At 36.3% G+C, this 15,679-nt stretch overlaps 1 protein-coding gene across 3 annotated transcripts; it reads right to left on the bottom strand.

Moving 5' to 3' along the window:
• Positions 1-350: 350 nt before the first annotated feature.
• LOC126623438 (probable galacturonosyltransferase 6) lies at positions 351-4,467 on the bottom strand. Of its 3 annotated transcripts, none has more exons than XM_050292340.1 (9): positions 3,923-4,467; positions 3,790-3,824; positions 3,481-3,519; positions 3,224-3,377; positions 3,076-3,125; positions 2,457-2,764; positions 1,870-2,227; positions 1,100-1,618; positions 351-924 (listed from the first exon to the last, which is right to left on the bottom strand). In XM_050292340.1, exons 1-9 carry the CDS (start codon positions 4,032-4,034, stop codon positions 649-651), a joined length of 1,851 nt encoding a protein of 616 aa, XP_050148297.1. In that variant the 5' UTR covers positions 4,035-4,467; the 3' UTR covers positions 351-648. The 3 variants fall into 3 exon arrangements, with proteins under 3 accessions (XP_050148297.1, XP_050148296.1, XP_050148298.1); XM_050292339.1 differs by having other exon boundaries at positions 3,052-3,125; positions 3,923-4,463; XM_050292341.1 differs by lacking the exon at positions 3,923-4,467 and having other exon boundaries at positions 3,052-3,125; positions 3,224-3,310; positions 3,790-3,820.
• Between the last annotated feature and the right edge of the window lie 11,212 nt (positions 4,468-15,679).

The raw sequence follows: 15,679 nt of genomic DNA, 5'->3' as shown, positions 1-15,679 counted from the left end.
TTTGGCAGCCCCTCATTAGATATCCCCTATCGGATACCACCCAACCATTTTTCTCCACGTGTCACATAATCCCTCAAAAGTCCAAATTGCCCTTTCTTTAGGAAAAATAGTAAAATCGAAGAAAACTTTTATGATACTCATACAATGTTGTAGCCTCATCTCCTAATAACGTAATAAGATGTAGAGAAAAATACACACCTGATACTGAATTATTGATACGAAAGGTAAAAGTTGCGGTTTAATTGTATCATGTAAGTTACTCACCTAGCTTAACTTGGTTTTCAGTAGTAATTTCGCTCGGAAAAATCAATAGGTTCAGATAATGAGTTTACAACTAATGTAATAGCAAATAACAAAATGAATGTGTCTATATTGAAAGATGTTTTGAAACGGTGTAGCTAACGGATCGAAACAAGTTATGTACACAAACTACGGACCAGCAATACAAAATCCCGCCGGGATCTTATTAACTCCAATTATTTCTACACTTTTGTACTCGGCTACTAGAAGATTTATGGCCGGAAAAATTTGGGAAAAATTGGTCGGAACTTTGCATCGAAGAATCGTTGAAGAAAGAATTGTGTGAAGCAGTGCAGGTCCACGAGCAAGAAGCAACTACTAATCTGGTGCATGTGCTTTTCAACCACCCTATGCATGAATGTTGCACCGTTGCAGATAAGAGTCGTCATAGTTGACATATTTTCTCCAATAATCCTTGTACCTCGCAATCGCTATGTCCAACCATGGCTTCATGATTCCATCATAGTGTATTACTGCCGCTCGATCAATGTCAGCACGAACCACACCTGAGTTATAACCCAGCCCAAGGATGTGCCACCGCCTGTCCAAAGCTACCGTCTGGTTATAGAAGGTGATCCAACCTAAGGGCAAACTCCCAGCCACCCACAACGGCCTCTTGTAACCCTGCAACCAAAAACGCAGCAAAACAAGCATTGGATTGTGTTTTCATAACAACGTTCAAATATCCACAAGTGGAGATGTATGTACTGTGCCGTGAACCAGACCATCACATTCCCAAATGTTAAAACCCGAAAAAGAAAATACTTCAAAAATTGTAAAGTAGAAGTTCATATTGTACCGATTTCAAGTACTTGTCGTAGAGTGTAGTCAGATCTTTTCTCCTCCATTCTTGAAGGTCAAACAAATTCATCCCAAATGCCCATGTGCATGCATTGGCATCAAACCTTTTTGCCACAAATGGATCTGAGAAGTTGATGAATGTATCCATCCGAAGGAAGGAAGTTTCACTCTCCCGACAAGTCTCAACTGCTCCATTTACTTTTCCTTTCATATCAACACTCCATAGCTTACTTAGATCCTTTTGCACCACCACATCATGGTCAAAGAGCACAATCTTATTCAATGCTGGGAAGATATCTGGCAGGTAGAAACGGAGGTGGTTGAGTTCGGAAGAATATCTAGGGTCACTGGAGTTTTGCCTTAAACTTGTATTGTACTTGGTAGACAACCATTCAAAACTATCAATGCTCTGGACTTGGATTGTGGCTTTTCCAGGAGGATTTAATAAGAACCACATTGAGATTGCTGGAAAATTGAGTGCATCAGTCACAACATGGAAAACAATCTTCTCTGGTTTCTGCACATCATTATGCCAAAAGTAAAAAAACAAGTCAACAAGCTTCCATGCTATACTGATATAGTGTCTGTTTTCATCTGAAACCTCGAAGGAGAACATGAAAATTATGGCCTGGATTAACTATCATGGTTTTCGGTTAAGCTGAGTGAATATTTTGATTCTCCACTTTAGTCAAAAGAAAAATCAAATGGGGGTTCGGAAATTAAATAAGAAACTTAGAACGGAATACTGAAAAGGCTGACTCAAATTACCAAGGCAGTGGAAACAGTGGAGTTCACAACCACTGTACATCCCAGAACATTGTCGGAGAAAACAGCATAATGATAGAGCTTTGAATCATGCAACTTTTGCTGGTTAGGAAACTGCCTGTCCTTGGGAGCCAGAGCAAAGTATTCAGCAGTCAGCTGCATAGAAAGACAATGAAGGCCTTTTGGGGTTGTGCTTGAAGCGAGGCTGAAAAGAAAAGAGACTTGCTTCTTCTGCGACTGAATTTGCTCTTCAGCATTCTGAGTCATAGCACGAAGCTTTTTGGACATGGAAGAGCAGTCTGGGTATGTACGCCTGGCTTTAGATAGTGAAGACTCCATCTTTCTCATTCTCTGTAAGGCACTGCAATTTAATTTGTTTTAGAGAATTTTAATGCTTTGTGACTAAGTGAGAGCTCAAAATGGTGTTCCCCAGCCTAAAATGTTTACTAACATAACTATTACATACTACTCTTTTGTCTTTCAGATTAATTTTTGTTTCAACATCTTTTGTTTTTCTTTCCCTTCTGTGGGGTGGAACATACTTGGAAAGTAATGGAAAAGGGGAAAATAAAAGAGATGAATAGTTATACCTCTTTGATAGATCCGAATCCTTGGTGGCTCCACCAATTGCTCGTTCCACCTCTTTGATTTGCAGTTTCAACTCCTTCACTAAACTTGACTTACTGCTTGGTGGTTCAGAACTCAAGTATGCTTTAGCTCTAATCACTTGATCCTTCATCTCATTTATCTTCTTTGTAACTTTCTGTAAATTCGAATGTGCATTCTGATCGTGTTGAACTGCACGATTAGGTCTTACATCTTTCTTCCGTCTTATTCTCTCATCTATTACTTTCCGCGACTGAGAGTGTACATTCTGATCTTGTTTGTTCAATTGCTTCTGTAATAAAAACCATATAAATCAAAATACAGAATGCAGAAGGTACACCTTGCTACAATGATTTGTCACAACAAATTCTGAAATTGCGGCGATTTAACAATTATATAAAAGTATCAAACTTTGGGGTTTCTTAATACCTAAAATGCACAAACTTGACCCTTAAAACTACGTACTCCAATACATGTAACAAACAACTTCTACTGGATTATAAAAGACTACATTTTTCTCTTTTCTTCTCATTTTTTCTATCAAATCTGCTCGTCATATAATCGCGGCACAAAGCATACCTTTCCCCTAGACATGGATGATACCTGTCTCTGCTGAAGTTGCTTATCTCCTTTGTTGCTCTCGTATTTGGTTCCTGATATTTGCATTACGCAGACACACAGTAAACAATGTGAGATTGAGAAAGCAGTATATAAACAAAAAGAATACAAACACCAGTCAAAATACACTAACCATTTGTAGTTCTTTCCAACATATCAGTAGCGTCCCCAACATTTCCGGATTCCTTATCAACATGATCCTTTTTAAGAGTATAATTAACTGCAGAAAGCAAATATGTGTCTTCATATAAAACTTTTCTCGGCTCTTTCAAGCCTTCACTCGATTCCTAAATCACAAAAGCATATCAAAAATCAAAACCACAGATTGTAAAACAATCAACTGATAAATTCACATTGAATCCATATCGAAATCAATTCATCCTTCACTACCTGCTCGACGCTAAGTTTCACACTATCAGTCCTGTATTTCTGCGCCAACAAAACAAAACCCACCTTCAATCTCCAATTGGTTAACAAAAATAAAAAAAATTGTAGCTTCAAAAACTTATAAATTTACAATCTTTAATCTTAAACCTCCATAAAGAAACAATTTTTCATAATTTGACTAAACCTCCCGGCATCAAACAACACAGACCCTGAACATTCAAAAGTTCATTTTCTCTCACTTTCTCAGCAGCCAAACACCACACAATAAAATTACAAAACAAAAAACCGAGATTTGGGATGAAGGATTCATACAATATTCGATAAATCCTCTATGGATTCGTTCCGCCCTGCAAAGCCACAGTTCACGAATCAGTCAGTCTCCACAATCGAACAAAGTCATACAGATATTTACAAATGCACCACTGCATCAGAATTTCATATTTACAATTAGGCGTGAGATTTTTGAGCCTCTGGGAGACGAAGACGACGGGCGTGAAAACAGAGACGCATAGCAGAGCGAGGATGAGGATCCTCTGGCATCGACGAAACAGCTTCATCAATGGCGGTTAGGGTTTTTCTCAGTCCCCCAACAGCACATTTCACATATTTTTCTCAGATCACAACCGAAAAAAATTAAATCCAATGCTTCGATTACAAGATAACGAACCGGAATTAAAAAATAAAAATAAAAACAGCAGGAAGAAGCGAGAAAAGGAAGATATCGGTAAAAATCTAGGGTTCTGAATCAGTCCCCTTGATACTTTGCGATTCTAGAGAGAGAGAGAGAAAGAGAGAGAGAGAGAGCGAGAGGAGAGAGAGTGTGCGTGTTTACGAAATAGCTTGTTCCGCCATGTTCTTGTTCTGTGAGGGATGTGGGTTTTTTTTTTTTTGGTTTTCTCTTTTTGGAATACATTTTTTTTTTGGATTTTGTTTTGAAAACCAAAAAGGGAAATCGGATATTTTTATTTTTCTTTTTTTGATCAAAATTTTTATTTTTATTTTCTGAATGGGGGCTTGTTATTGTTGTTACGCGGGATTGGGAAGGCAGGGAATGTAGGATGACGAAAGTGACGGTGACGGTGGGGTGGGGTCCACGGTGGATAATGCGGACGACGGCTACTGATCGTTGATTAGTATGACTATTTTGTTTGTCTGAGAGTGTGGAAACGTGTAAGAGTGGGATGGTGGCACGTTATATTCTGTTGTAGGTGACAACAATGAGTGCGGCTGACAATCATTATAAAATTGATTAAGCGTAATTTTCAGGTTAATCATTTGTTTGTGGAAGAATTTGTTTATGTGTTTTCTCCTCATTAATGGATAATGATCATCGCCGGATTATTTTCTTAGAGATTCTGTGATCCTGGTTGTTGATTATATATTATGTGATCAGAAATCATTCTAAAATTTAAAATTTAAAATCAAATATAAATAGTACTTAATGAAAACTGACCGCACGATGTACGATGAACGATCACGATCACGAAATCCTCAGAAACCCTAAGAAAATGATCCGGCGAGGATCCTTTTTCCTGATTAATTATGTTACTCTTTAATTCTTGTAACCAAAAATAGAAAGAATTAATTGATTTCCTAAATGACTGTCATGATTATGTTTTTTTTTTCCAAAAGTTTCATTGATATTTTCAATGATATTTCCAAAACTGTGAGTTTTGGAAAACAATTTTCTTTCGTTTTTTTAGTTTAAAAATGATAGAATAATTTATACAAATTTATCTAAATTGTGGGAAGGAGGGAGAAATTGAACTCACGACGTATTTTCTTTCATTTGATCCATTTTTATGGTCTTTAAATTGAATAATACAACCACAACAAGTGGTCTAGTGGTAACGACGCAGACTGCAGCTCCCTAATAAACAAAAAAATATGGGAGATTCCGGGTTCGATGCTCAAAGCTGATGAGTCTCTCTAGGCTCGGAATGAATGGATAATTATGGCTTACCACCAGTTATCCTCTTTTTAGAAGAATTTTTTTTTTTGAATAACACAAAAGAGAATGAAGAAACAAAACCATACAAAGTGCATAAAAAGAAATAAAATAAGTCCGCAAAAATATTTTCTAGTTGGTTAATTATGTCTCAACAAATTTGTTTTACTTAAGAGTCCACGTTAAGCACTGAAACATGCATTTAACAATGATTATCAATTGGAGTTGAGATCAAATTTTGCCCGAAAGTTAACAAGCTGAAATGATGAAAACGTATTCGTCAACCATCGCGTGGACTAGTTTGTCTTTGTCGTCCTAAGTCCTAACTGTTGTCGTAGGTGATCCAACTCCAACCTAGCTGTTTTTTTTTTGGTTTTAACTTAATGTTGCTTAGTATTATGGTTTAGTACTACTCTTCTTCATTTGATGTAAGAGGTCTTAGGTTCGATTCTCGCTAAAGTTGAAGTTGAACCACATTACTATCGTTTGTTTAAAATAAAGAAAAAAAGGTTTTTAACCCTAATTTCGAAAGTTTTTTTCAATCTTGAAATTGGATTGAGTGAATTCCAAGGTTCGAATAATCTAAACAATTTCATGTCAAAAGCTGACATTTAAATGTTCCTTGAGACTAAAGCAATAATAAAGACACGAATCCGTGTTTAATGGTGGAGATTTAATTGATAAACCATTGACCCATTTCATTTTTGTTGGTAAAAAAGGATCTTAGTTTCGATGCATATTTGAGTCAAGTCAGATGGTAAAGATAGGGCGTTGCCTTCTTGCATTCAAGTTTGAATTTGCTTTTGTGCAGATTAGAGTAGTTTACCAAAACATATTCCATCCTAATTGGTGTAAGGGAGTTCTGTTAAGTTGGATGACCCATGTTTGAATCTTTCATTGAACGAGCTCTTTTGCAAGGGGTGTTGTAAGCTTGTAGTTCAATTGGTTAGACGTATTTCCCTTCTTCCAATATCGCTTGTATAAATAAACTTACTAACTCGGGTTCAGTAATGTATAAGCTAAGAAGTTTATTTACTTTAAAAAACTTTTATTTTAGAAGTGTAATTACGTGACGAGAAAGATAAACCGAAGTGGTGATAGGAATCGATACTCCATGACTCATCAACACTGACAAACAGCGATACGACCAAAAAGGACCGAGATTTGTAGCCTGAAATGAAATGGGTGAGGGACCTCATTGCTTTTGCTCAAGTTTTTTGACTTTAAGCCTGGAAGCGAGGTACTTTTTTCAGGTAAAGGGGAAGAGTGTCACATGGTTCATGTAACACATCTAATCATTTTAAATTTAATTTGAAATACTTGAAGATCTCGTGTCACCTACTTTCGTACATGATAGTAATTAGTGTTTGAAAGGTCGGCAAGAAATTGGATCCATGTGACTAATAATTTATATAAATATATATATGAATGTGAAATAGAATTTGGGAACGTGACATATAGTATATAGTGTAGTGTATATACAGTGAGATTTATAATTAATTTATGGAATGTTTCGATACTATTATAGTGAACAAAACGTATTAATATGTTATTAATATAAATATAAATATATATATTGATGATGTGTACATCTAAATTACATATTAATAAAACTTTTATTTGTCAACCAAAGTGAAAAGATATTTTTATTTTCTATCATAAAATAAAATCATGGAGGATAAAGTAATTTTGTACAAACTTAATTTTACAGTTTTTTTTTTTTTAAACATCACATATATATGATTCTAACAAATCTCTAATTTAAAAAATAAAAAGAAAAAGAAAAACTCATCCTCATTTCCACGTTCTCTCTTTCTCATTTTAAATATAAAAAATAAAAAATTGTTCACACACCCACAAATGTGTAGGCATATGCTAGTTCTTAATAAAAAAATGAATGTATTGTATTGAAATTTCCAAATGACAAGAAAATTCAATTTATTTCAATTTGCTCCTCGAGATTGTAACAAGGCCGCGCATGCGGTTGCTCTTCTGTTGGTAGGGAGAATGCTAGTGTCCATGAAACCGATTTGAACTCGGTTGGTTAATCTTTTAGCCCCTGAGGCAGGTGTTGATATGCATCTTTGATCAACTATATATATTTATATAGAGGGAGAAAGTAAAAAGAGTGAAGCTTTCATAATACCTAAATTGTCCTTTTCCCGTTAAGAATTTCAAAAGTTCATTATTTTTCAACAGATATTTTAATAAAAAATAAAAAAATAAAAGTCAATTGTTACACGCGTATGAGTGTGGCGAGATGCTAGTTTCCAACAAAATCAACCAATCTGTTGAGGAAAAAATTCATTTAACGCGCTGAAAATATTAAGCAAGTTACATGTATGTGTGGATGGTGTGAGGGAACAACCATTTTATGCATTTCTTAATCCTTAACATGTATGTCATTAAGACATTAACAATTGCATTTCAAAGCATCTTGGTTTTCTGTAAAAAGACCATCTTGTTAGTTGTCTTGACTAATTTCTTGTGGTAGTCGCCACTCCTACCACTCCCGCCTTGATTTCCTCTACTTAATATCTCACCAAACGTATTAATTTGGCTATGATTATCAAAAGAATGAGTTTGTTGTGAATGTTATTATCGATATTAATAGCGTTTATTTCGCGTACTTAGTATGTTAGGAATGTTATTATCCTTCCTATTCAAGAGGAATCATAATCAATGATTCTATTTTTAACTAATTGGAAATATATGGAATGGAAAGTAATCAAGATTTAAATATATAACGGGTCTTGTCAAAGACGCTCCAAATGATTCATTCTATACTCTTCCAAATGTATTTTCACTTATATTTTTATATGTTTAGGGTACAGGATGATATTTTTTTTAGTGCCTTTGTCAACTCCCTATATAATACCATTATTGTTATAGAATTAGTGGATGAATAATAAATGCCCACTCAAAATTGTAAAAACTTAGTAATAGTGACTAATAATGTTTGATACTTTCAAAAATATCATCATTATATTTTGATGGTTGTAGTTACGAGAGTCGCTCTATAAATAGAGCACTCCGTCTGTTATCAAACATATTGCGAAAGAAAGCAAGAGAAATAATATCAGTATCCCTCCGTCTCTTTATCTGCCATCATTTTTGTGTTATAGCTACTAAAGTTATAGTGTGATATTTTGCACCTGCTTCGCTCCTGTCCTTAGAAAGGTTATCTCTCTAAATTTTGCCTATTTATAACACGTTATTAGTACGAATCTCTAACCTTAAATAGTTTCCATCTACCTTCACCGAAAGAAAGAAAAAAAGTTTCCTTTAAGGATTTTATTGTTCATCTTCTTCCTCTGCCTCAACTGCTGGACATACCCTCGCGAAGAACTGTTTGCACAATGTCTGCTTTTAGTTCTCAACCTAACAGTTACATATATCTTTGATTTCTTGTTTGGTGTAGCTATTGATTATTAACCCAGTGTTTATTTATATTTTACTGCAATCCAAGATAGTGCGGTACAATCGCCCATCTTGAACTGCAAATTTAATCTTATTGCAATCCAAGATGGTGCGCTATCATCGCATATCTTGGACTGCAGATCTAATTTTACTGCAAATTTTAGGTGGAGTGGTATAATCGCCTACCCTACTCTGCATGTTTAAATTTGCCTGCTGTTTAATTTCATTGCAATTTTAGGTGGTGCGGTATAATCATCCATTCTGCTCTGCGTATTTAAATTTTCCTACTGTTTAAGTGGTGTGGAATAATCGCCCATCTTATAATTGTTTCGATGAGGATGGTGCAATACAATCGTCTTTCTTATTAATCATGAAAATCTCGAGCCTAAAGTTTCGAGTGCTTATCATTTTTTGCCTGAAGATCAAAATGAAAAATTTGTAAGAACCATAAGTTATAACACTATATTCCTTCAGGAATACATATTATTGCAAGTTCTTACACATCTCATTTTTCTTTCAGAAAAGAAAGTGGCGAACTTGGCAAAACTTGATTTTACTGCCGTGGACATTACTAGGAAGAATTACCTTACCTGGATACTGGATACCAAGATTCATCTAGAAGTAGGGAATCTTGGAGATACCATTAGAGAAGAGAACAGCTCATCATCTCAGGATCGGGCGAAAGCCAGGATACTTATTCGTCGTCATCTTGATGAGGGACTAAAGAACGAATACTTAACGGTTGAAGATCTGTTAGCTCTCTAGAAGGCCTTGAGAAACAGATACAATCACCAGACAACGGTGATTCTTCCAAGAGCTCGCTATGAGTGGACTCACCTAAGGATCCAGGATTTCAAGTCAGTGGCTGAGTACAATTCTGCGTTGTTCAGAATTACCTCTAACGTGCTGGAAAAGACTTTCAGCACATTTCATGCCTCTAACGTGCTCCTGCAACAGTAGTATAGAGCGCGAGGTTTCACTGAATACAACCAGCCGATATCTGTGCTCTTAGTAGCTAAACAAAACAATGAGCTCCTGATGAAAAATCATCTTTCATCAGTCCTGACCTACTGGATCTGCACCATTCCCAGAAGTGAATGTTGCTTCCCTCGAAGTGAACACCACATCCTCTGGTGGCGATAATCATAAACGAGGACGTGACCACAAGAGAAGTCGGTGGAACAGGAAAGGCAAGAACCATAATGGTTAGTCTTATAACCAGGTTCCAAGGTAAAATTCAGGCCCGAGCTTTAAAAATGGAAATCGCCACAAAGGCAAAGCTCGTATGAACAATGCTCCTAGAAACTCTGATGGAGCCTGCCATAGGTGTAGTGGCGATAGGCACTGGGTGAGTACCTGTCGAACCATAAAACATATGGTGGATCTATATCAAGCTTCCCTCAAAGAGAAGAGTGTCGAGACTAATTTCCTCGACTAGGCTAGACCAATGGATATACCTGATCCAGTGTGCGACTTATCAGGACAGTTGAACACAACGCACCTATATGTCTCGGACTTCATTGTGGAAAGGAGGAATGAAGTGTATCGGTCTAACTGAATCATTTATGTTTGATGTACTATTATTATTCTAAACTTGTAGTTTAAAACTAGCATTTCAATTTTCTATTATAAATTGTTTGTTAACTGTGATTCCATTTACTCAGAAAGTATGGATAAAAACTATGGTTATTCTTAGAACATGAGAAATGGTGGAGATATTTGTCTTGTAGACAACACAACCACACATACAATACTTCGTGATCAAAATTATTTCTTAAGCTTGATGCTTACAAGAGTAAGGGTAACAACAATATTAGGCCAATCAAATATAATTGAAGACTCAAGGAAAGCTCAGATTATGTTACCAAATGGAACAATATTGTCCATATAGAATGCATTGTATGCTACTCGATCTACTCGAAATTTGTTGAGTTTCAAAGACATACGTTTAAATGGATACCACATTGAAATGAAAAATGCAAAAAATGTGGAGTATATATGCATTACCTCCAATGATACCCAGAAGCGTATATTGGAGAAGTTACGTGGTTTGTCGAGTGAATTGTATTATACATACATAAGGACAATTGAATCACATACTGTCATGAACCAGAAGTTTATTGATTCAAAAGTTCACATGTTTTGGCATGACCGTTTAGGTCATCCAGGATCCACCATGATGCGTAAGATCATTACCAACTCTAATGGACATCCATTATTGAGCAGAGACATTGCTATCTCAAATGATAACCCTTGCAAGGCTTGTTCTCAAGGGAAGTTTGCAAAGAATTCAAGAGGATATTTGTGGGCCTATTCAACCATCATGTGGACCATTTCGATATTTTATGGTTTTGGTTGATACATCTACCAGATGGCCACATGTTTGTCTCTTGTCTACTCGAAATGTAGCTTTTGCGAGACTTCTTGCTCAAATAATTAAGTTACGAGCACAGTTCCCAGATTACCCCATTAAGTCAATCCAACTTGATAACGCTGGTGAATTTACGTCTCAAACCTTTGATGATTACTGCATTACATTGGCATTGATGTTGAACACCCTGTTCCTCATGTCTATACTCAAAATGGTTTAGCAAAAGCATTGATCAAGCGACTTCAGTTAATAGCTCGCACTTTGCTCATGAAAACAAAATTGTCAATTTCTGTATGGGGACATGCCATCTTATATGCTGCATCATTAGTTCGATTGAGACCTATAGCCAACCACCAATACTCCTTAGTACAACTCATGTTTGGGCATCAGCCAAACATTTCACATTTACGAGTTTTTGGTTGTGCTGTTTATGTGTCCTATTGCACCGCCACAACGCACTAAAATAGGACCTCAGCGTAGACTGAGAATTTAAGTGGGTTTTGATTCACCATCTATCATTAGATATTTGAAATCCCTTACAGGTGATATGTTTACAGCTCGTTTTGCTGATTGTCATTTTGATAAGACAGTCTTCCTGTCATTAGAGGGAGAAAAGACCGTTCCAGAAGAACGGCAAGAGCTGACATGGGTTGTACCCACCTTGTCTCATTTTGATCCACGTAGCACTCGATGTGAAAATGAAGTGAAAAAGATCGTTCATCTTCAAAGTATTGCCAATCAAATGCTAGATGGATTTAATGATGCTATGAAAGTGACAAAATCACATATACCAACTGCAAATGCACCTGCAAGAATTGATGTCCCTGTTGGACAAAATAAAGTGGCAACGAATGATTCATCTAGTGCACGCCTGAAGCGTGGTAGACCCCTAGGTTCAAAAGATTCAGCCATTCGAAAGAGAAAGATAAGGGCACAACTGAATCCAAACGAAATCATTCAGGAAGAAAGAATGAATGATAAATCCATAATTCATGATTCTGGACTTCCAGAAAAAGAAAATGTCCTTGATGAGAAACATGTCCTTGAAGAGACAACAGTACATGAAAGCAAAGAAATCTCCATAAATTATGCATGTACAAATGAATTGTGGGATCAGAATGAAATAATCATCGATGATATGTTCGTATTCGCAGTAGCCACTAGAATCATATTAAGTGATGATATTGAGCTCCGCTCTGTTGATGAATGTAAACAGAGACAAGATTGGCCTAAATGGAAAGATGCAATCCATGCATAATTAAATTCCTTAGAAAGGCGAAATGTTTTTGGACCGGTAGTCCAAACTCTACCTAATGTAAATCTCGTGGGTTACAAATGGGTATTCATAAGAAAACGCAATGAGAAAAACGAGATTGCAAGATACAAAGCACGACTCGTTGCACAAGGTTTTCCACAAAGACCTGGAATTGATTATGAGAAGACATATTATCCTGTAATGGACGCAATTACGTTCCGTTACTTAATAAGTTTAGTGGTTTCAGAAAAGTTTGACATGCGACTTATGGATGTCATCACTGCGTATCTATATGGAGAATTAGATACTGACATATACATGAAGGTCCCAGAAGGACTTAAGTTGCCTGAAACAACTAACAAATCACGAGGTATGCTCTTGATCAAATTAAGGCGATCATTGTATGGTATGAAACAATCTGGATGCATGTGGTATAATCATCTCAGTGAATATTTGATCAAAGAAGGATATATCAACAATGTCATTTGCCCTTGTGTGTTCATTAAGAAATCCAATTCTGGATTTGTTATAGTGGCAGTATATGTTGATGATATGAACCTAGTTGGAACTCCTGAAGAGCTCAATAAAACTGTTGAATATCTGAAATGTGAATTTGAAATGAAAGACCTTGGGAAAACAAAATATTGTCTCGGCCTGCAGATCGAGCATTGTCATAATGAAATTTTGGTCCAACAATTAGCTTACATTGAAAAAATCCTGAAGCGATTTGGCATGGACAAGGCTTATCCACTTAGCACGCAAATGGTCGTTCGTTCTTTGGACATTAAGAAAGATCCATTCCGTCTAAAAGAAAATGATGAAATGGTCCTTGGTCCAGAAGTACCATATCTGAGTGCAATGGGTGCTTTATTGTATTTAGCACAATGTACTAGACCAAATATAGTTTTTTCAGTTAACTTGTTAGCAAGGTATAGCTCTGCTCCAACAATTCATCATTAGAAAGGAGTCAAAGATGTTTTGCGATACCTTCGTGGGACAACAGACATTGGTTTCTTCTACTAAGAGAAATCCACAAATGACCAGATCCTTACTGGATATGTAGATGCTTGTTTCCTCTCTAATCCGCATAAAGCCCGCTCACAAACTGGATATGTGTTCAAGAATGGAGATATAGCAATCTCATGGCGCTCAACAAAGCAAACATTAGTTGCTACATCTTCAAATCACTCAGAAATACTTGCTTTACATGAAGCAAGTCGTGAATGTTCTAGGTTAAGATCAATGATCCATCATATTTGGAATTTATGTGGTCTACCTTCGAAGACAGACAATCCAATTGTCATCCATGAAGATAATGCAGCATGTGTTGCCCAAATGAAGGAAAGATTCATTAAGGGCGATAAGACTAAACACATATCTCCAAAAAAATTCAGTGCACATGAGCTTCATAAGGCTAAAGTTATTAAAGTCAGACAAATCTGTTCCAATGAAAATTTGGCAGACCTGCTCACCAAGTCTCTACTAAAGTGCACATTTCAGAAGTTAGTGCAGAGTATCGGATTACGTCGACTTACCAATCAGCTAAATTTGAAGAATGCGGAATAGGGGGAGATAAATATCAGGGGGTGCATCCATGATACATGTTTGTTGTACTCTTTTTCCTTCAACTAGGATTTTTCCCACTGGGTTTTTCCTATCAATGTTTTAACGAGGCAACATAAGCATACTTAACACTATATCAACAATCTAGGTAAAGTTGTACTTTTTTTCCTTCGCTTTGGTTTTTTCCCACTGGGTTTTTCTTAGCAAGGTTTTAACGAGACAACTGATGTTGATATGTGGGCATCAAAGGGGGAGTGTTATAGAATTAGTGGATGAATAATGAATGCCCACTCAAAGTTGTAAAGACTTAGTAATAGTGAGTAATAGTGTTTGATACTTTCAAAAGTATCATCATTATATTTTGATGGTTGCAGTTACGAGAGTTGCTCTATAAATGGAGCACTCCGTCTGTTATCTAACATACTGCGAAAGAAAGCAAGAGAAATAATATCAGTATCCACCCCTCTCTTTATCTGCCATCTATTTTATGTTATAGCTACTAAAGTTATAGTGTGATATTTTGCACCTGCTTCGCTCCTGTCCTTAGAAAAGTTATCTCTCTAACTTTTGCCTATTTATAACACGTTATCATCACGACTCTCTAACCTTAAATAGTTTCTAGAAACAGCTTTTCTGCTCCAATAAAGAACAAATTTGGGCTAATTTTTTAAAGCACTATCCTAATTTAATTTCAATAATTTTTAAAATTATTTTAGCCATTAAATTTCAATTTGGGCTGTTAAATCTTTTTTTACACTATTGGATTTGATCATATTAGATATCAACCGTTAGATTCAATGAAACTATAAATATCAAACAAAAACATTAACTAAATTAAATGTGAACCGTTGGATAACCAACTGCCCGTTTGAATTTCAGCCGTTGATCATCTAAAAGAGTCGTTGGCTCACTTTTCTTGGCCGACATTTGTTGGACACACCCACGTGGGTGGGGCTACCCTTTGCAACAATGATAAATGTTGGAGCAATGCTGGAGTGCGTCCTTCATGTGGCGCGAGTGGTTTTGGGCGCCTGTTGTCCAAGTCCCTCTCTTCCACTCTCACATGTGGGCTTCACAAAACCTTGGCCTAAATATGGCTTTTTTATAGTTTTAAAACTTAACCCCATTTTAGAACAAGGGTTGGAATGAAATGAGGAATAGAAGGAAAAATTTAGAACTTACTCCAAGAGTTGGAGTTGGTCTAAATAAGGTGAAATTAGCTCTTGGCCTAGTAGTACTTCTCTTTTGGCCGAATAACACATATTTTCCATTACGATTTAAAAGTTAGCTATTTTCATAAAGTGGATATATCGTTTAACTTTTCCCACCTACATAGGGTCAAAGTTCAAACGCAATCAACATAATCTCAGTACAACTAAAGGTGTCCGTTCTACATGTAGGATCGACACACTAGACTTCGACAAATTCGCAGTTCCAATTTTTCCATTCACTTCTCACGAGAAATAAGCACTATATCAAAACCAATCACTGGAACACCTCAATCCTTAATGTAAATACGTCGTTAAATTAAAAACTGCTTAAGGCAAATAATTTATGAGAGGGAATGTGGGCGCACGCGCCGTTTAATGCGGGTAAAACTTGATTCCGACATATATTTCTCCCCTATCAAAAGTTTACTTGCACT

The sequence above is a fragment of the Malus sylvestris genome, chromosome 5 (assembly GCF_916048215.2).
Source record: "Malus sylvestris chromosome 5, drMalSylv7.2, whole genome shotgun sequence".
NCBI classification, from domain to species: Eukaryota; Viridiplantae; Streptophyta; class Magnoliopsida; order Rosales; family Rosaceae; genus Malus; species Malus sylvestris.
Note: the sequence above shows the minus strand (reverse complement) of the source record. Positions and strands in the feature narration are given on the sequence as shown.

Excerpts from the sequence above, each read along its gene's own strand:
- LOC126623438 (XM_050292339.1), bottom strand. The coding sequence starts at position 4,034 with ATGAAGCTGTTTCGTCGATGCCAGAGGATCCTCATCCTCGCTCTGCTA. Across the intron at positions 3,825-3,922 it reads CAAAAATCTCACGCCTAATT|GGCGGAACGAATCCATAGAG; the intron begins GTAAATATGAAA and ends GTGGCTTTGCAG. Across the intron at positions 3,126-3,223 it reads GTTGGAAAGAACTACAAATG|GAACCAAATACGAGAGCAAC; the intron begins GTTAGTGTATTT and ends TGCAAATATCAG.